This window comes from Homarus americanus, unplaced genomic scaffold (assembly GCF_018991925.1).
Source record: "Homarus americanus isolate GMGI-L3 unplaced genomic scaffold, GMGI_Hamer_2.0 scaffold48088, whole genome shotgun sequence".
NCBI classification, from domain to species: Eukaryota; Metazoa; Arthropoda; class Malacostraca; order Decapoda; family Nephropidae; genus Homarus; species Homarus americanus.
Window position 1 is genome coordinate 1,118,644 of NW_024719965.1, and position 22,145 is coordinate 1,140,788.

Sequence of the window (22,145 nt, forward strand, 5' to 3'; positions counted from 1 at the left end):
CAGTACTTCCCAACAGTGCATAATAGAGACGTGACCAACCACCCAAGCGGCTTACGAGCCGATCAGTGGCGAAGATGATAAAAAATAAGAACATCTGTGGAAAAAATGAACGAAATCGAACAACGCTTTATGGCGGTAGCGGTGTTCTAATCACATCATCATTATTATTATTATAATTATTATTATTATTATTATTATTATTATTATTATTAATATTATTATTTTTATTATTATTATTATTATTATTATTATTATTATTATTATTATTATTATTATTATTATTATTATTATTATTATTATTATTATTATTTTTATTATTATTATAAGAATTATTATAAGAATTAAAGGATTAGAAATATTAGTACTTGGAGAGGAAAGGGAGGGTCAGCTGAACCCTCAATGTTATCTGTAACTTTTATGTTTTAGTGTACTGTGTGTTTTACCCTTCATAATTTCTTCTCCCATTTACTCTAAGTCTTTAGAATTTTGACAGACAGAAAAGGACAATTTAGATTTTTTTTAGATTGCCCCGGAGGGAGCTAGTTTATTGGGCACCCCCTTACATCCTGTGCAAGGTGAAGCGCATAAGCGTTTACAGCGCCCTTCTGGGAAGCATGCGGAGTTCATGCTTTGCCTCTATGACTCATGCATTAAGGGCGTAAAAGCCTGAAGGGTCATGGGTTTTGTCAGCAAGTTATATAAAGTGACAGAATGATGAATGTGTGGGGGAAAATTTCCCGGTACAATTTATCTGTTTATGCCAAAGCGTGGCAGGTCCCTAATAATGTCAAGTGCCAGGCCATAGCCATAGGCAGTATTGAGGGACATACCTTTTAGTGTGATTGTGATGGTGTGTACGTCGGTAGTGTCGGCGTCAAGGGGGACGTCGAGAGGTTGGTAGGGGACGTCCTTCTTGGTGTAGATACGTAGTCCACTAGCATGTCCTCATGGTGGTCAATTGATGTGGAGAACTGGAGTGGATGGGCCCCAGGTGCCGGCATGCCGGTGGGGGACGGGGAGCCGGGGGTGGTGTCCTCGGGTCCATGAGCGCGCGGTGGGTGGACGGGGGCAGCCGGGGAAGGGGCAGGCTCGGTGTGGACGCCAGCAGTGGTGCCAGGCAATTTAATAGCATCATCCTGCTGTGAGGTCAAAGGTGAAGATCACTGTTGCTAAAAATAGGTATTTGCATCATACTCTCCTTCTTGAATGAAATATTGTTTCGTGGTAATGTACTGTAGCTAAAAAATAGTATCTGTGCATACTCTGTGTGGAAAAATACGAGACCAAGGACAATAGGTATTGGGATATGCATGTTGTCTCCTTATACTATGTGTTAATGTGACAGTAATCACTCAACCGTTTATTTTATTTCTATATGCCAACTCACCTCCTGTGTTGGATACTGAATAGTGGTGGGTGAAGACACGCATGCCAACCCTCCCGAGATATCACAATTTTTACATATAATATTTTTAGCTAGTACCTGTACTTTACTTACATTATGTGGATCTCAACCAAACTTAGTACAATCAGGTGTGTTGTATTGGTTACACTTTCACTCCTAACATAATACTGTACTGTATTGTCTTTATCATATCACAGAAACCACTTGCTATAACATGCCCTGGTCTCATTTCTGTTTTATCAATGATTATCTCGCAAAATGCATAAAGTCAAAATGAAGTGTTGATGATTCATAATCATCATCTGGTTGCAATATTCCTAATTTTTCCTGTTCATATTAATTTATGTATTCTCTTCCAACTTTATAATTCCCACTCTTCCACCAGTACATCCAACTGTAATTCTTTTATGAATACAGTACAGTAAATCTTTAAACATGGCTTCACTGCTCTTGTTCACATACTGAAAGTACTGTAACCTTTAGTATTTGTTACTTTCTTTCAGGTGGACACAACTGGTATCCACTGTCTTCCAAGGTAAAGTATGTTGATGATGATAACATACAACTCCTAAAGTATGGAGCGTGGTCCACTAGTGCTGGTTACGCTGACTGGTACACTGTTCAGACCATCAGTCCCAATCATAATGGTGACTTTTCTAACCTTTCCTGCTTCCTCGTTTTTAAGGTGAGTAAAAAATAAAGAATTATAAGTAGATACAAAAAAAATGAAATGTTGAGAGTTATGAAAAGATCAAGTAGAGCCAGGGAGGAGTTTCTTGGATACAGTATAGAGGGTTGAAGAAGTGTTCAAGGATTCAACGTAGTAAGATCATGTACCCTAATAGACTGAAGCCATTTTGCTCTTCACAGGATGAAATACGTGCAAATACAGATGACTGGAAGGCGCTGGGGATGCACGGCAACATGTCAGGCCCACTGGTTATTGAGGGCAAGTTTAACCTGGATAGAATGGTTGGCCCACCTGGTGATGGTCGTTTGGTAGGTTATATACTGTATGATTGTTTTGTGTTGTATGTACTGTACTTGTAAAAATAAAATATAAATATATTGTTTTTGATCCAAAACTTGTGCAAAGTCTCTCCAGGTTATTTTACCTTCAATATTTAGCATTCACCTACCTACCATTTTCCCCTTTCTCCTAAATACTGTATTCCCATAATTTTTTCATAGATCTAACTCGTCTTAGTATGTAATGTACTTCTTCATTTGTTTTTCTATTACATTATTATGACTTATATTTTACGTTCCATAGTGTAGTGTAGTGTATGTGGCTAGTTCTCTAATTTCTCTTTGTGTTTGTGTATTTTCTCTTTGTTAGGCTTACATACATACGTACATGTAGGAGATCTCGCATTGAGGATGGATCAGTCTGGTGCTGGGAAGTTGCTGCTTGGTAGAGGTGTTGCTGTGGAGGAGCTTCTTTAGAGGAGGTCTTCTCTGCTTAACAGCGTTGTGTTGTGTGACCTTCTTGGCTTTGGAGTCATGAGTTATGAGGTGAAAGAAGATTATTAAGGATTGAAGAAAAGTGGTGAAACTGAAATACAGTAGGAGTAAAAAGAATCTGGACTCGACCAGATTGCTTCATCTTTTCTATATTTTTTCTTTGTTCTGCTCCTTTGGGTCGTCAGACCTTTGTATTAGTATTGGTTTTTTTACATAGTGCTGCTTATTATACTTTTTACTTATTTATTTCTTATTTTTATTATTATTTTTTATAATTATTATTTTTTGTCTGACCTTCGAATCGAATCAATGGGTGAAGTAAAGTGTGAAGAGATCTTGATGTTGGTGCGGGAACTGGACTTGAAGAATGATGGTGGAATTTGGAGGGACTTGGGGTTGGTGGATAGTGCAAGAAGAAAGGTGAGGAAATTGGAAAGTAATAGTAGGATGCTAGGTCTTGGGGCTCAACCCAAGTGCTTCTGTTTTCTCATGTTTGTGTTTCAGCTAACTTTAGTTTTAGGTGTTATATTTATGTTAGGTGTTTGTATGTTTAGCAAGTGTTGCAATTTTATGACTTACATTTTCGGGTCTTGTGTCCTAGCCAATAGTGGGGAGTCTTGGGCAGGTACTTGTGTTATGGCTAAGAACATCCCGTCTTTTTATAAAGTGGTAGGGCTGCCAAGGTTATCACTGGGGTAACGTTGCATCTTTCAATAGAGTGGAATTGGTGTGGGTTCTAGGGCTCTTCTTTTACCGCGAGGGAACCACGAGTGTTCTCTTCTTCCTTCTTCTGTCTCTTCCATCCATTCTGTGATTGGTCCTGGCTCTATTTCTTCTAACTTTGTCCATATTCTTTTTGAGTGTTGGTGTAGGTAAACGTTTAGGGGTTCTATTTGGGCTCGTTGGTGTAGTTGACGGTTGGTGACTATGTCAGGATATATGATGTTATATACATCCCTCAGGGCTAAGTTTTGAATTGTCTGCAGTTTCTTTAGGTTTGTTTGTTTTATTGCATGTAGGGGAATTGGTGGATATACTAGTCGGGATTGGACAAAGGCTCTATATAACTTTAACTTGTTTTTTGCTGACAGGCTTCTGAAGCGTTTTAATTTAGTTACCATGTTTCTGGTTTTTGCAAGTTTTTCGGTGATGAATGTTTTGTCGCCTTTTGTTGTTATCTTCAGCCCCAGGACAGTGCCTTCCATGGCACATGGAATTACTTTGTTGTTTACTATAATGGGGTCTTTTTTTTTATAGCGATTGGTATTATTTTGAACTTGTTGGTATTCGTTTGTATCTTCCACTTTTTTTCGTACTGGTTGATTTTCTCTATTGCGTTGGCAGTATGTTGTGCCATTATTGCTGTTGATTTGCCGGGCTGACCTTCGATTGATCGATGGGAGAAGTAAAGTGTAAAGAGATCTTGATGCTGGTGCGGGAACTAGATTTGAAGAATGATGGTGGAATTTGGAGGGACTTGGGGTTGGTGGAAAGTGCAAGAAGAAAGGCGAGGAAATTGGAAAGTAGAAGTAGGATGCTAGGTCTTGGGGCTCAACCCAAATGTTTCTTGTCTTGACTTGACGTCTGTAGATAAGGTAGAGGGCTATTGCATGTAATGCTGAGTGGGAGGGCAGGGATGAGGACGGTGAGGCATGAGGTATTCATATCATTATGCCGGATCAAGAATCGAAATGCAAAGATGAGAAATGCTGCTGATTGGCTAAGATGAAGGCGGCAACTGACCAATCACCGTGCAGTTCGAACACGAGGGCTGATTTGTGGAACTCGCCGCTGGTTGGCTGGTAAGCGGACGGCAAGTGACCAATCAGCAGTTGTAGGGGAGAGGATTCACTTCAGTAGCACCATTTTTCAAAGGCTAGAATCTCCATGATGTCTGTTGAAAGTGTCTGTGCTTCTGATCCATTCAGGAGTGTTAACTTAATATTGTATTTCAGCAAATTGATTTTCTCAGTCTAGAATTAATCTTATTTTTAACAAAACATCATCATCAATAATCGTCATCAACATTATACAGCCGTTCTCCATACTTACATGCGTTAGGTGTTATTACCTGATGGTTACTGTCCATAATGCATTTTTGTAGCTTCTCTTCTCAAGTTGACTCTAATACCATTTCTTATAATCTCTCCCCATGTGACCATGTCATTTTTGGCCTGCTGCTGGTTCTCCTCCCCCCACACTTAGACTCGTCCATCCCTTGACCCAGTTGGTCCCATCCATTCTCTCCACACTACTAAACCATCTCAGCCTACCTCTATGCTAAACTTTGTCAATACTGTACTCTCAGTACCAAACTGTCCTCTTAGCTCTAAACACGGTTTCTTGTCTTTTGGTATTACTGTATATTGTACATTCACATTACCATTCCCATTTCAGTTCACTCAAGTTTGCTTATGTCATCCTCTTTTAACTGCCCATTTTCACTTTTTCACTTTTATCCTCTTCACCACTGATCGGCTCGTTAGCCGCTAGGGCGATCGGTCACGTCTCTGTTATGCACTGTCGGCAAGTACTGGGCATGCACCGGCTCCTGAATGTACCTGAACCCGTTCCAGTGTTGGTCAAGTCTTGTCTTGAAAGAGCTCACACTCGGTGCCGTCAACAACACTCTCTGGTAGATTGTTCCAAGAGTTCACAACTCTCACTCCGAAAAAGTTTGCCCTCACAGTTTTCTGGACTTGTGGCTTCTTCAATCTTGATCTGTGGCCCCTTGTGGGGCGAGCGTCCGCCAGCTCCAAGTAAGGACACTCGACTGAGTAGTGCCCCTTGAGATGCTTATACACCTCAATTAGGTCACCCCTTGCCCGTCTGTAGTATAAGCTAGGCAAGTTCAGGCGCTCCAATATCTCAGGGTACCTGAGATGCCGAAGGGAAGGCACCAGTCTGGTGGCCCTCCTTTGAACATTTTCAACCAACTGACAGTCCCTAGCATATCTCGGGGACCAGACGGGGTGACAGTACTCCGGATGGGGAAGCACTTCACTCTTGAAGATCGTTACAAGGGACGGACCGTCTAGATATCTGAACGACCTTCTTATAAGACCCAATAATTTATTTGCCTGATTTACCTTCACTGTCATACAACATCACACTTCTCACGGCAATTGCATACATCTTTCATTTCGTGTGGAGGCAAGATCCTTTTGTTGGTAATATAGGTAACAACTCCCCAAACTTCCTCCACCCACATCTGTCTCTTGCATTTGAGCCTAGTTTCAGTACCCCCTCCAACACTGGTCTGTCACCAAGGTAACAGAACTCATGGACTCTGTCCAGGGACTTATCTTTAAAGATAATTACTGGTATCGAAATAGAATGAGAGCCTTAGGATTGACAGCTCTTCATACATGATAGGGCAGATCTCATAGAGACATTCTAAATCTTGGAATAGATGAAAAATGTAAACTAAGGCCAATTTTTTTGTGTTGTCACATGCCACCAACACGAGAAGATACAACAGAGACTTGACCCCACCGCCCAAGCAGCTATCGAGCTGATCAGTGGCGAAGAGGATAAAAAAGTAGGCAAGTTAAAGTAAAGCTCACCATGATGTCGTGCAGGATGAATGGAAGGATATACTCATACTTCTTCATGTAGAGGATGGTAGACCCGTGGAACAGTCTAATAACACAAGCTAAGGAAATGAGAAAATTAATAACCCTGGACAAAGCTATTAAAAACAATTGGAGATTCCTGCACAGGCCACTGACTTCCTTCCCTGAGGGTATTAGGTAAATTATTTCTGGAGTCAAAACACATGTGTGTTGACAGTATTTTAATTCCAGTCCACCAAGGTAAGTAACGTGTGTAAGAAGAATAAACAGCAACTGAACTTCGAAGATTAAGAACTACTGTCTGTGTATTTTTTTTCTTCAGCCACAAACAGACGTGGTGTTGATCATCACTATAGCCTCTGTGTAGGATATGATAACTGTCCACTGTTATTATTTTATCATAGTGATTTCTCAAAAATTTTACATTCTCATTTTATATCATAGTAAGATTAAGATAATTTACTTATTCCTCAGAGTAATGATGAGTGCGCTGACCCATACTTCCTACTGTGTTCCTCTGCCGTCTGGAATGGTATTTCCCTAGGCTGTCTGGATGTAGCCAAGAGACATGTCACTCGTAAAGCTCATGCTGATGTAGGAATGAGAGTGTGTGATTACCCAACCATCCAGGTAAGTTTGTGTACCTGAGAATAATATACAGCACCTAAATTATTATTTATATATATATATATATATATATATATATATATATATATATATATATATATATATATATATATATATATATATATATATATATATATATATATATATATATATATATATATATATATATATATATATATATATATATATGTATACATATATATATATATATACAGTACCATACAAATTTTCCATAATGCTAAATCTTGTAATAATGGAAATTGCCTAAATATAATATGTACTGTACTTTGTGAAGAGAGCTAATACAGTATCTCTATTGTATACAAGCTTAAGTATGGCTTGATCTATTGAGAAGTGATTCTGTAGTTATAAAAGCATTGATGTTTATGAAGCACTCTGATGCCCAGGAAACAGCTAAATATCCCTCTGTTTTCATAACTTGAACAGCGCTTTTAATACAATATATTTTAAACAGTTTTGACTAGTCATAAGACTTAAATTCTCTGACACAATTAGTGAATATTAACTGTGAATTTTCTTTATAAATTATATACTATTAATATTTTTGTTATGTGATTCAAGGGCCATATCCACACTGTGGTTTCATTAACTGAAAATGTAAAGTTTATGCCACACATTATAATATGTCGACCTTCATGAACTCCTTAAGCTAAAATATCATGCACATACTTCTAGCTACTACTAGTGACCTCAGGTAAAATAACCATATACTGTACAGGTATTTAGTAAAGTCCTTTATGTTACATGAAAGGGTGACCAGTTTATAAACAGAAATTACAAATGTTGCTATTGTCTTTCTGTGACTTGCAACTAGAAATTTCTGCAACAGCAAGGTAAGAGTTGCTTGCTCTCCAGTAGTTACAATTTAATTTAGGAAAACCCCATGAAAGTTAGGAATTGTTGCAGAATGCTATCCTTGCCATTCTCACAAACAACTAGGTAAACTGAAATGAAGAGTCGGTTGCTCTAAACTTTCCTCAAACAGGTGAAATTCATAAAGTGTCTCAGATTTCCTAAATATCCAGTATAATACAGTATCATGTTACTACTTTTGAACAACTGGTAACTTAGAAAGCTGGAATTTTTGGAGGGGAGATTTTACTTTACTCTGAGATATTATGGTTATACAATAAGTCCCCGCTAAACATCGTCCCGCTTAGCGTTGTTTCGGTACTATGTCGCTGAACTTTAGAGACCCAAAATTCGATACTACGTCGTTTTGCGTCGTCACGGACGACTTTCTATGGCGCATCACCCGCTCTTGTCTGGCTGCGGCTCGGTGCGCTGCCCGCTGCCCTCACTCGCTAAACATCACAGCGTCCCCAAGCGACGCCAAGCCAGTCTCTGTTATGACTTCACATCATTCGTGCATGCTTAAGTGTTTTTGTTCTAAAACTGTACTCTAACCATTCAAAATGGCTTCCAAGCACCTACCAAGTGCTACTGATGCTAGTGTAGTGAAGAGGCACCGTAAGACCATTACCCTGGCTACGAAAATGGATGTATTAACCCGATTTGAAAAAGGGGAACGTGCTGTGGACATACCCGCTGTGCTTGGTCTAACCCCCACAACAGTGCGTACTATCCAGACCAACGCTGACAAGATTAAGGTTAATGCTGGAAGTGGTTCTTCTCTGAGTGCTCCTAAGGCGACTCATACTAGTAGCTGTGTGATAGGAAAGGTGGAAAAGATGCTGGCAATGTGGATGGAGGACCAGAATCAACGAAATTCCTCTGTGAGCATTATGGTTATCCAGCATGAGGCCAGATCCTTGTTTGACGACTTAAAGGCAGAAGAGGGTGAAGGATCGAAGGAAGAGATCTTTACGGCCAGCCGAGGATGGTTTCAACGATTTAAGCATCGTTATAACTTCCACAATATTAAGATGACTGGTGAAGCTGCCAATTCAGATACTGTTGCTGCCGAGACATTCCCGTCAGAATTCAAACGGATTATCCAGCAAGGAGGCTACTCACCGAAGCAAGTTTTCAATGTGGATGAGACTGGTCTCTTTTGGAAGAGGATGCCTAAGAGGACCTATATCTCCAAGAAGGAGAAAAGAGCGCCAGGTTTTAAAGCAGCAAAAGACCGCTTGACGCTGCTGCTTGGCGCGAACGCTGCCAGTGACTTCAAGCTGAAGCCTATGCTGATTTCTTGCGCTGCCAACCCACGGGCACTGAAAGGTTACTCTAAGGATCACCTTCCTGTCATTTACAAGGCAAACAAAAAGGCATGGATAAATGGCGTCATATTTAGTCAATGGTTGAACGTGTACGCCGTCCCTGCACTGAAAGAATACTGTGCCAAGAAGAACCTTAACTTCAAAATTCTTCTGAGCCTTGACAATGCTCCAGCTCATCCTCCCAATCTCGACGACTTGCATGACAGTGTAAAAATTGTATTCCTGCCTCCCAACACGACAGCACTGATGCAGCCTATGGACCAAGGTATCATCGCCGCATTCAAGGCGTATTATTTACACCGTACCGTGGCCCAGCTGCTCAAGGCTACAGACGGAGAAAACAAACCAACGATCCGAGAATATTGGCGCGGCTTAAACATTCTTCATGCAATTGACAACATTGGCAAGGCATGGGAAGAGGTTTCATAAAGTTGCCTGAATTGTGTGTGGCATAAACTGTGGTCAGAGTGCGTCAATAGTTTTAAGGGATTCACGGACTTATTCCTAGCTGAGATAGGGATATCCTCAGCTTGGCTAGACAGGCAGGCTTTCATGAGCTGGAATCAGAGGATATTGAGGACGTCTTGGCATCCCATACAGAAGAGTTCACCAACAAAGATCTGCAACAATTAACAGAACACAGTCCCGTTGAAGACGACGACGAGACGACGACGAAGAGGAACCTCAGCGAACGCTAATTTCCAAGAGAATGGCAGATTCGTTGAACATGTTCCAGCAAGCAATGCAAATCCTTATAGATGACGACCCAAACAGAGAACGGAGCTCAAAGGTTCAATGCAGCATTGATGACAGTTTTGGTTGTTACACTGAGATCTATAAGGAGAAGAAGATTTTTTTGTCACGGACGGCAGAAGGAGCTTCTTCACAACAGCCGGCAGCCGAAGAGGAGCAAACAACATCGGAGGAGGAGCAAACTTCAACTGAGGAGGAGCAAGCAGCGGTGGAGGAACTCTCAGTCAGAGCAGGAGGAGGAGGAGGCAGCCGCAGAGTCTCAGGGACTCACTACCCTCCTCCGCTCCAGCCCTCCTCCGCTCCCACCCTCTCCTCCTTCGCTCCACTACCCACCACACACTCGCTCTACCACCTCCGCCCATCGGTGAATACCAATACAAACTTAGTACTGTAGTTCTATATACTATTCTCTATAGCAGGGGTTCTCAAACTTTTTTCAACCAAGGAGCCCTTATATGAGGGAAAATAAACCGAGGACCCCCTCACATAATTCCCCCCAATTTTTTTTACATTAGGCATATTTTTCACACTTCTATATACAGTAGGTTATGTGGACAAACAATCACAAATCAAAAGAAATGTATTAGATATATCTGTGCACCATTTCAGAATATTAACACTCAGGGAAAGCTGTGAATCACACAAACAATAACCATAAAGTAACTTTAACCCCATCCTCAAGTGGCACCTTTGATAGTATCAAAACTCAAAAGAACAATTCAAATAAAAAAGTACAATCCAAAAATAGGAGGAATAAAACAGCATCCTTCACCCAATACACATGTACTGAGTAGTCACTCTCGACCACATAACAAGCAAAATCAATAAATGCAACATATCCCCACCAGGGAAATAGCATCGGAGATCCACATCAATTCAAGCTCTCTCTCTCTTACATACACCAATATCAAATGTCTCTTTATTATTAATGCGAGGTGTGGGCCTGTCTCAGTGCACAACTTCTCTATCCTTGGAGGGATGGACGAGAGGCATACTCGTAGGTCATTCTCCACATGCATCCGAGCCCTGAACTTGGTCTTCATGGCTGTCATAGCTGAGAAAGATGCCTCGCAGAGGTACGTAGTTAGAAAAGGGAGCAAGATCTTTATAGCAGTAGCAACGAGTTCAGGATACTCCTGTTGAACAGAAGGCCAAAAGTCTACATGCACACTGTTAGGTTTTAAATGCAAGAAAGTGGTTTTCTTACCGTAGAACTCAGATACCTTCACACTGATTACTTACCCAGGAGATTATGGTGTATCACTACGTAGAATTTCACTCTGCTTCCGGCAATCAATGCGTTGTGTACTTGATATATGATGATTTAATGAATTCCATTAACTTCCAACATCCATCTAAGTTATTGGTTATACTTTGTCATAACCAATCAGTCATTACCTTTGATAATAATAATAATAGAGGGGTCACAGATACGGGCAGATAATTGCACTTACGTTTATTTGGCACAATTCCATACACTGGACTTATAATTTGCATGGATAGGTCATTCACTCACATTCGCGCCACAGTACCGTAAGTTATAAGGGAGAGTTTGTCAACCTGGAGAATTAATCGTTAGATCTATTAGGCCGGCCTGGAGTGCTCTTGTAGCAAACAGGCCCTCACCAGTGATCACTTCCTTTACAGGGTGCCTTAACTTTTCTGTGGACTTAACAACAACCTCGGGAATTTGCACACACAGACTCGTAGCACTGGTAGGACTGTATGGCCCCTGTTCTAAATCCGCGGAGCAGGAGTCTATTCTCCCCCAAGGTCTAAAGCCCACTGACTAAAATGTGGTTTGAGGCGTGAAATGACCCCTATCGGCTGGCCGGGTACCTTAGCTCTACCTAATCAAACGTTTGGGATGGGTTGTGCGGGAGGCCCAACGCAACCCATGACACACACCTTGACGGAACCGGATCCTCTGGGTCCTATCGCATGACAGCTCCAACAGCTCTTCCTCTGCCTTTCCACTGAGACCACGAGCTGATGAATGGGCAACAACTGGATCCCGAACCCAGTCCCAGGCATCGGTGTCAACATCAGTGAAGTACGAACTGAAATGTTCCTTCAGTGCAGTAAGGTGACAACGGATCGGATTTCTCACCAACTCGACTGATAGTTTGTTTGTGTCCAAAAACTCCGTGAGTTTTGGGAACATGTCGATGATCCCATTCAGGACCCATTCTCCAGATCTCGGTTTTCCCCCTGCAGGCCTTGATTTTATCGCTGATCTCCAGGATAGAGGCATAGCCGCCTTGGATGGATAAATTGAGTTCGTTCAATATGTTGAACACGTCGGCAAGATAGGCGAGCTGGGCTATCCACTCTGGGTCAGAATAAAGTGCTGCGGTGGTGGACTCGGCATCTTTCAGAAACTCGCACAGCTCGGTGCACAATTCAAACAACCGCTGTAAAACTTTCCCACGGGAGAGCCACCGTACCTCAGAGTGGAACAGTAGTGTGTCATGTCCTGCACACATTTCATTGTACAGCTGCGCGAACAGCCGAGACTGTAGTGGCCTTGACTTCACGTAGTTAACCACAGACACAACAGTACTAAGGACAGAGTGCAGGTCAGGGGTCACATCTTTGGAGGCGAGAGCCTGCCTATGCAGCATGCAGTGCGTGGCTACAATCTGCAGATTGAGCGCCTTTATTTTCGCAACCACCCCACTCTTGCGGCCAGTCAGAGCAGCTGTGCTATCGGTGCAGACAGCAACGCAGTTCTCCCATTTCAGCCTTGTTTCGCTCATGAAAGTATCAAGTATATTGAATATTTCCTCACCTGTTGCTCGCCCAGTCACCTTTTTACAAAACAAAAAATCCTAAAAAATGTGTCCATCTCATGGGTAGCGAATGAGCGCAATGAGCTGGGCGGAATTTGATACGTCGGTGGACTCGTCGAGTTGAATTGAAAAATGATACGTTTGCAATCTTACCACAAGTTGCGATTTTATGTCACAGGACATGTCTTCAATCCTTCTTCTTACTGTGTCGTTTGAGAGAGGTACAAATTTAGGTTTGCTTGCGGCCTCTTTCCCGATCATCACCTCACACATCTCCACCGCAGCGGTTTTTTTTTTTTTTTTTACATGGATTAGCCCACCCTGGCACAGGTCACTGACCCACATCGGGGCCTGGGGGGCGAAAATGTAATAATAATAATAACAATAATAATAATAATTAGTTCATAGTAAATAACATTTATAATAAAAAAAATAAAAAATAATAACAATAATAATAATAACAACACTGATAATAATAATAATAATAATAATAATAATAATAATAATAATAATAATAATAATAATAATAATAATAATAAAAAGAAAAAAGTCAGAAACGATATATGTACAGTATGTTGTGTGGTCAAAGTAAGAGAAACAATTGAGACCCTGCAACTGTGTGAAAATGTGGCAGAAAGTCAGATGAGCAACCTGGGACTTGGTCACAATTTTCGTGATGCCATATGGTAGCAGGGTCTACCATTAGACAACACATTATGCTTCCAATATCTCCCCAGGCGGTAGTACCTCCCTGATTGGTAGCTGCCTACTACCTACTACCTACGGGGTGCACCAGCACCTCCCCGATCGTGTGGGACTTCTTGCTTTTGCCTTTCCTCTGCGCTGTCAGGTAGGAGGCCCGCTGTGCCTTCTGGGGAATGGTGGTGAGACTTGTCATCGTAGTTTGTTGTCGGTAGTACACCTCTCTCTTACGCTCAAAAAAGGACCTGCTTTTCTGAGCACAGTCCGGATGTTTCCTATTTCGATGTCTTCTCAGTTTAGCAGGCTTCATAGCATCGTTTGAAAGCACCTGCAAGCAGATGACACACTTCGGTCTCCCGTCCTTGTTTTCAATGAATCCGAATTCAATATAATTATCGTCATATTTTCTGACTTTTCCTGACGATTTTGATGGTTCTTCAAGTTCACTTGTAACGTTGGATGCTGGTCGTTTTACAAACTTGTCCATGATGACAGCTAGCTAGCTCGGGACGATACCAGGCTGCCCGCTGCTGTCACTGTGAGTCACTGTTGTTTCTACCAGGCACGCGTATGGCTCGCGACTAGGAGTACATGACGGAATTGTCTGAAACTATATATATATCTTCTTAAAATTTGGTGTATAAATATGCAAATTACTGGGACCAGATATGGGAAGGTTAAACAAACTTGGTTTAAGGTGCCATAAAAGACTGTGGATGCAAACAATTGACATATAAAATAAACATAACATCTTGAACAGTAGCCTATTGTGAATAATAATGAAGTTGAGATAATACTACACCTCACCTGCCGACAACCCTCCACATTCCCTCCCTCAGGGCCTACCATGAGAGTGTGTATCCAACTTCACTTAATAGATTAGATTGATGTTTCATGTTTAATTTACATATCAAACGGTAAAACAACACAAAGTTATTATTAATAGTGCAATGCAACCTTTTCAGCATTTGCAACAGAACGAAAAAAGAAAAACACAGTAAACTTAGTGTTAATAACAGACGACATGGATCAGTTATAGCAGACCCAACAAGGAAGTCTATCCAGTCTGGTCAGTTTGTTTAAAAAACAAAAACAATAAAATGGTAATTTATAGCACCTATATACCATGATGCATACAAATATTGTCAATAATCAAAGAATAAATCATAGTCCAAAGCATTTGTTCATTTCAACCCAAATGGCAATAATTTTCTGTATATGTAACTTTTTTCATGGGGCAAAGAGATGCTCAGGAACGTAACTCCCGTATTTATTATGGGGGAAATTGATCCACTTAACGTTGTTTCGCCTAATGTCGCGTTTTCAGGAACGTAACCCCGACGTTAAGCGAGGACTTACTGTATAGGAAAGATTCTGTTATATAAGATGGAATAGGAGGGTGTCGAGAGATATTATAGAAGAGGAAGAATGAAAAATTGACCAATAAATTCATTAGTGACCATGGGAGGAGAAAGGGAAATACAGTACAATATAGGGAAGTTTAAATTTTTAAATAAAACATGGTCAAGAGGCTCGTTTATCATGGCCACCTCTTTAGAGGAGTACTGCCCCTGGGAATGAGGCCTCACAGTTAAGTTGCTGTTTTATATCTTATGTGTTGTGATGAAAACATTGGAAGAAAGTTTCGTGGGTAACTTTGATTTGATATTTAATATTGATGAGTTTAACACTTACTGCTTACCAGTAAATATTATGAGCATGCTAAATTTAATTACGGTAATTAATCCTAACCTAGTAATAATTAGCTTGGAATAAAAATAATTTTTTTAGTGCCCACACAACTAGGAACATGATTTGCTCTTACACAATGCCCAAATTCTTGTTATATCTCAATTTATATGTGGCAATAGAGGGCGCTGATACAAAACCTTTAAGGAGTGCATTCTAGGGATTTATGGTCCAAAACAGCTTCCTTTCATAGTAATTCTCCAATGATCAGGTTTAGCTCTTTTGAAACTAAAGCCTCTCAGAGTACTGGTAATGCAAATCAAATTTTTAAAAAGTGAATGTCTTTATGCCCAAACAGAATCATTAAACCTCAAGCATGAATCCTCTATCCCTTCTGTCTTAAAATCTCCGTAGACCTAAGAATTTAAATTTTTCCTAGCAGGGCAAATGTAATAATTTAGGGACTAATTTTGTTGTTATATTTTGCACTCTTTTTGTATTTCTTTGAAATAAAGTAATAGGTATTCTCCCTTTAAATTATTTACTTCATTTGATAATGTAAGAAGATTAACCTAACAAGATAATGGTACTGTTAAAATAAATACTGGGTAATATAAAATAAGCAAGTAAAGTACATGTACGTATGTACAAAATTAAATATTTATATTTCTTTCTTAGTTACTGTTGATAAGGAAAAAGATCTAGGCATTGTGACTGACCAATCACTGAAGACCGTACAGCAAGTTGGAGCAGCAGTGAAAAAGTAAATTGAAATATAGGAATTATAAGTCATACTTTCAAATACAAAGCAAAGGAAATGCTCCTTCATCTTCCTGAGTCTCTTGTACATCCCCATCTGGATTACTGATTACAGGCATGTAAACCATACCTCCACTAAGACAACATCTCTAGAAAAGGTGCAACACAGGACAGATGGTTCAACACAGCACTGACCCACATTGTGTTCACAGAAGAGGGTATTAGAAATAAACTGTCCAGGCTAAAGGTCCATAAGAGTCCCGGACCTGACATTGTGCATCCTAGAGTGCTAAGAGAGTTGTGCAACGAGCTTGCAGACCCACTGAAGATCCTGTTTTGTAAATGCCTGGATGAACAAATGGTCCCCAGTGAATGGAAAGTGGCTTATGTGAGTCCTATCTTCAAGAAGGGCGATCGTCACTCCACGAACAACTATAGACCGGTGAGCCTGACCAGCATAATATGTAAAGTACTTGAGAGTATTATCAGAGATGCCGCAATGGAACATCTAATACGAAACAACCTTGTAAAAGATTGCCAACACGGTTTTATGCCGGGGCGCTCCTGCTTAACACAATTGCTCAAGGTATTGGATATTTGGACCCATATTCTGGAACGGGGTGGTAATATCGACAATATTTACCTAGATTTTGCCAAGGCTTTCGACAGTGTACCCCACGAAAGGCTGAAAATCAAACTGGAAGGGTACGAATTCGGGGAAATGTCCTAGCGTGGATAGAAGACTTTCTACATGACCGCAAGCAGTGTGTGGTTATTAATGGCACGAAATCGTCATCTGTACCTGTCACAAGTGGGGTACCACAGATCAGTATATTGGGCCCGCTGTTGTTTGTTTGTTTCATAAATGACATGCCTGACGTTGTACACTCCTCCATACAAATGTTTGCCGATGACGCCAAGTTATTTCGGGAAATTAAGAACCAAGCGGACTGTGAAGAGCTGCAGAAGGATCTCTGTGAGCTCCAAGAATGGTCGAAGAAATGGGTGCTGAGATTCAATGTCACGAAGTGTAAGAGGATGCACCTGGGGCGTACTAACGGTAAGGAGGCGTATCATATGTCCCAGCGGGATGAAGAAATTGCACTATTTGAGACTGAATGCGAGAAGGACCTAGGTGTGTATGTTGACAATGAGCTGAAGTTCTCGGGCCATTGCGAGAAGAAGGTAAATCAGGCAAATAAATTATTGGGTGTTATAAGAAGGTCGTTCAGAATCGAGACGGCCCGTCCCTCGTAACGATCTTCAAGAGTGAAGTGCTTCCCCATCTGGAGTACTCTCTGTCTGGTCCCCGAGATATGCTAGGGACTGTCAGTTGGTTGAAAATGTTCAAAGGAGGGCCACCAGACTGGTGCCTGCACTTCGGCACCTCAACTACCCTGAGAGATTCAAGCGTCTGTACTTGCCTAGCTTATATTACAGACGGGCAAGGGGTGACCTAATTGAGGTGTTTAAACATTCCAAGGGGCACTACTCAGTCGAGTGTCCTTACTTAGAGCTGGTGGACGCTCGCCCCACAAGGGGTCACAGCTCAAGATTGAAGAAGCAGCAAGTCCAGAAAACTGTGAGGGCAAACTTTTTCGGAGTGAGAGTTGTGAACTCTTGGAACAATCTACCAAAAAGTGTTGTGACTGCACCGAGTGTGAGCTCTTTCAAGACCAGACTTGACCAACACTGGAGCAGGTTCAGGTACATTCAGGAGCCGGTGCATGCCCAGTACTTGCCAACAGTGCGTAACAGAGACGTGACCGATCGCCCAAGCGGCTAACGAGCCGATCAGTGGTGAAGAGGATAAAAACAAAGAAACAAAAAACAGACCAACTAAGATGATTCTTGAACTATTTATCATCTTGGTTATAAGTAGATAAGTAGACTGAGGGCCTTAGGAGTGAAAGCTCTTTAGATAAGACATGATAGGAAGATTTCATAGAGACAATCTAAATCTTGGAAAGGGATGAAAAATGTAAACTCAGGCCAGTTTTTCGTAATGTCATGCTCCGCCAGCATAAGAGGACACAACTTCAAGCTTGCCAAGGATGTCAGCACATCCTGTGGATACGAGAATAGTACTGGGCTTCAAAATAGCTTTACACGACTATTTAGAACAATGAAGGGATTCAATGCAGGCCACTGGCCTCCTTCCCTCAGTAAGGCCACCTCTGGTTGTTGTGGCCTTAAAGTAAATTAGGTAAGATAGGTATTATGTTCTGAGGATTGTTTAAATATTAAAGTGCATGTCGAGAGAAGATAAGAAAAATACCAAAAACTGAAAATACCAGGAGCAGAATGGCAAATCTTACTATTTTATGAAAGAAATTATTGTACTATAATTTGCTCCTGGCTTTTCTTGTAGGGGGAGATACTTTAACACCAAAGATGTTTTTTCCTTTGTAAGTGAAAGGTTTTGTCTCCAGTGTAAGCAAATTAAGATAATATTAAGAATTATAGGTGAATAAGGTTATTATACAAGTCTCTGTTGTATCCAACTCCCCTTCATAAGTGCGTGTATTTATTTTTGTTTTTAAGATGAAAGATCACTAAGTGGTACAGGTAAAGCCTTTTTATTTTATGACCGATCATCTAAAATTTAAATACCTGTACCTCTTTATAAAATATACTTTAACATGAAAGCTACATATGACTCCACATCCCACAGGACTATTTTGGGGAGTGTACTTGTGATACTAACTCCTCGCGGTCACTTACATTGATGCTGGCCCAAGCCCTGGACAACAAAACCAATCATAATGACTGGTCACTTCACTCTGACCCTGAATTCACTGTAAGGTAATTATGACAACAACATAGGTGCACAGTACTGTATTAAGATTTGGAAAAAAATGCTGTAGCCTCATTGATGATTGACATTATGCTATTTTTGAGTATGTGTTGTGTTATATATTTTGTAGTCTAAGACCTTATTCAATGGCCAGTAGGACCATTCTTTGTCGATTACTTCTTTCACATATCCTTATGTAACTTCTAATTTAATCCCTTTATCTTGCATCCAGAGTTTGAGTTCCACACCTATAAATACATGTAGCCGAACTATTCTAAGTTATGCATTGTAAGTAGGCTGATGTACCCAGTACAGGTACATGGTGTGGCATAAGTTGCTTTAGTGATGATTTCTGGGCGGAGTCAGCATTTGGACAATAAGGGACAACTCATACAAATTCTGTTAGACTTCAGGGACTGGTGGTTGTTGACAGAGGTTTTCAAATACAAAAATGACAATTATTTCAATACAGTCATCAGATTCTCTGATGGCTGTAATTCAATGAAATACAACTTCGGATTTGAATCGATCTCTTGTTAAGTCAGGGGAGGCAAGAACATGGATCACAGGCATTGTTTGGCAGTCAAAATATTGTACATTGTTTTGGTACAAATTTCACTACACTCATATGTAAAGCTTTCAATATATACTGTAATTACAGATTCTTGCATGCTTCAGCTAATGGTAGGCATATATTACTTACTGCTACTCATACATGTTACACCATAAATTTAAATTTACTACAGGAGTGCATTTCAGGCAAGAGAGAAAATGGATGGTTTCTCATACTAGAGAAAATAAGTCTCTACTTTTACTTTTATTCTTACCCTCCTCACCACTGATCGGCTCGTTAGCCGCTCGGGCGATCGGTCACGTCTCTGTTATACACTGTTGGCAAGTACTGGGCATGCACCGGCTCCTGAATATACCTGAAAGGGTTCCAGTGTTGGTCAAGTCTGGTCTTGAAAGAGCTCACACTCGGTGCCGTCACAACACTTTCTGGTAGATTGTTCCAAGAGTTCACAACCCTCACTCCAAAAAAGTTTGCCCTCACACTTTTCTGGACCTGCGGCTTCTTCAATCTTGAGCTGTGACCCCTTGTGGGGCGAGCGTCCGCCAGCTCCAAGTAAGGACACTCGACTGAGTAGTGCCCCTTGAGATGCTTATACACCTCAACTAGGTCCCCCCTTGCCCGTCTGTAGTATAAGCTAGGCAAGTTCAGGTGCTCCAATCTCTCAGGGTAGCTGAGGTGCCGAAGTGCAGGCACCAGTCTGGTGGCCCTCCTTTGAACATTTTCAACCAACTGACAGTCCCTAGCATATCTCGGGGACCAGATGGGGTGACAGTACTCCAGATGGGGAAGCACTTCACTCCTGAAGATCGTTACGAGGACGGACCGTTTAGATATCTGAACGACCTTCTTATAAGACCCAAAATTTATTTGCCTGATTTACCTTCTTCTCACAATGGCCCGAGAACTTCAGCTCATTGTCAACATACACACCTAGGTCCTTCTCACATTCAGTCTCAACTAGTGCAGTTTCTTCATCTCGTTGGGACATATGATACGCCCCCTTACCGTTGGTACGCCCCAGGTGCATCCTCTTACACTTCGTGACATTGAATCTCAGCAGCCATTTCTTCGACCATTCCTGGAGCTCACAGAGATCCTTCTGCAGCTCTTCACAGTCCGCTTGGTTCTTAATTTCCCGAAATAACTTGGCGTCATCGGCAAACATTTGTATGGAGGAGTGTACAACGTCAGGCATGTCATTTATGAAACAAACAAACAACAGCGGGCCCAATACACTGCCCTGTGGTACCCCACTTGTTACAGGTACAGATGACGATTTCGTGCCATTAATCACCACACACTGCTTGCGGTCATGTCGAAAGTCTTCTATCCACGCTAGGACATTTCCCCGAATTCCGTACCCTTCTAGTTTGATTTTCAGCCTTCCGTGGGGTACACTGTCGAAAGCCTTGGCAAAATCTACGTAAATATTGTCGATATTACCACCCCGTTCCAGAATATGGGTCCAAATATCTAATACATTGAGCATTGTGGCCCTCCTTTAAACATTTTCAGCCAACTGACAGTCCCTAGTATATCTCGGGGACCAGACGGGGTGACAGTGTAAGGGGGCTCGATTTTACTTCATATTTATTCTTTTTATTCTTCCGTACTTGTATACTTGCTTCATATATATATATATATATATATATATATATATATATATATATATATATATATATATATATATATATATATATATATATATATATATATATATATATATATATATATATATATATATATATCTTGTATTAATATTATTTTCTTAGTCTTTCTGTCTATAAGTAGCTATCTTATATCTCTTTGCTTATATTTTCTATTGATCTTATTTTGTGCATATATAAATAATATAATTTTCTAAGTTAATATTCTTTTCTATACTTAATTCATTCTGTCATATATGTTATTGTATTTTCTGAATTTTATATCAGCTCTTTCTCTCAATTTATTATCATGCTTTAGTTATATTCTATACCATGGATTAGTCTGGGAAAACCATGTCATTCTTACTATAACACTTATTATGCACATAACGGTAGCCTACCACCACCCAGACTTTTATAAGAATATATCATATCTCATTGGCCTGTTAGGGAGCGTGCTAGCGAGCTTCTAGGCACGTGAGATACAATAGTTATTTTCTGAGAACCAAATGTTAAAGGATAGCGCGTTGATACTCATAGGTTACTAATTCAATATTTAATAACATAAAGAGTGAACAAGATGTTAATTACGTACACTCAGACAAGACTGGATCACTTAGGTCTTACTTTACAAGTATCAAAATAGATCTTCAATTCTTGGTTACAACATTAAACAATTATTATATTATTTCATTGTCAATACAGATGGTTATATGACACACTTGACATTATCCCAAATTAAGATATTATTTAGCACATCATGTTATTTCGAAATGAACAACAAGGCACTTTAACTAGAACTCAGTTGGTAGTACATATGAATGATGTACTCACAACCCACATAACCAACGTTATTACTGGTAATACCAATATTCATGGGCTCAATACTCAACATGGGATAACTATATTTCTGCTAATTATTCCCAATCCTTGATACCATCACTGCTCGGTACACATAACCAAGATTAGTGAACCGGACAAGACTTAGTCCACTTGGCGCTGGGGTTGTTTACTACACAAACAGCCGAAGCTTGTTCGCTAGTAGCGCCCTGGGTAGACTCGATGCAGTGTCTTAGCACTGTGTTCCCTGGGTGCTCCTGTCCTCAGATTCTAATCTCGCCATGTTAAAGACATCCTTCTATAACCATCTTGCCCATA

General features: G+C 40.6%; 1 protein-coding gene across 1 annotated transcript in view; it reads left to right on the forward strand.

The window, feature by feature from the left end:
• Positions 1-22,145, forward strand: part of LOC121860350 — a 60,984-nt gene that overhangs the window by 19,566 nt on the left and 19,273 nt on the right. The window contains exons 5-8 of the mRNA XM_042357444.1: positions 1,909-2,090; positions 2,276-2,404; positions 6,919-7,074; positions 18,645-18,775. Coding sequence (XP_042213378.1) covers positions 1,909-2,090; positions 2,276-2,404; positions 6,919-7,074; positions 18,645-18,775 — 598 coding nt within the window. The remainder of the gene's footprint in view (positions 1-1,908; positions 2,091-2,275; positions 2,405-6,918; positions 7,075-18,644; positions 18,776-22,145) is intronic.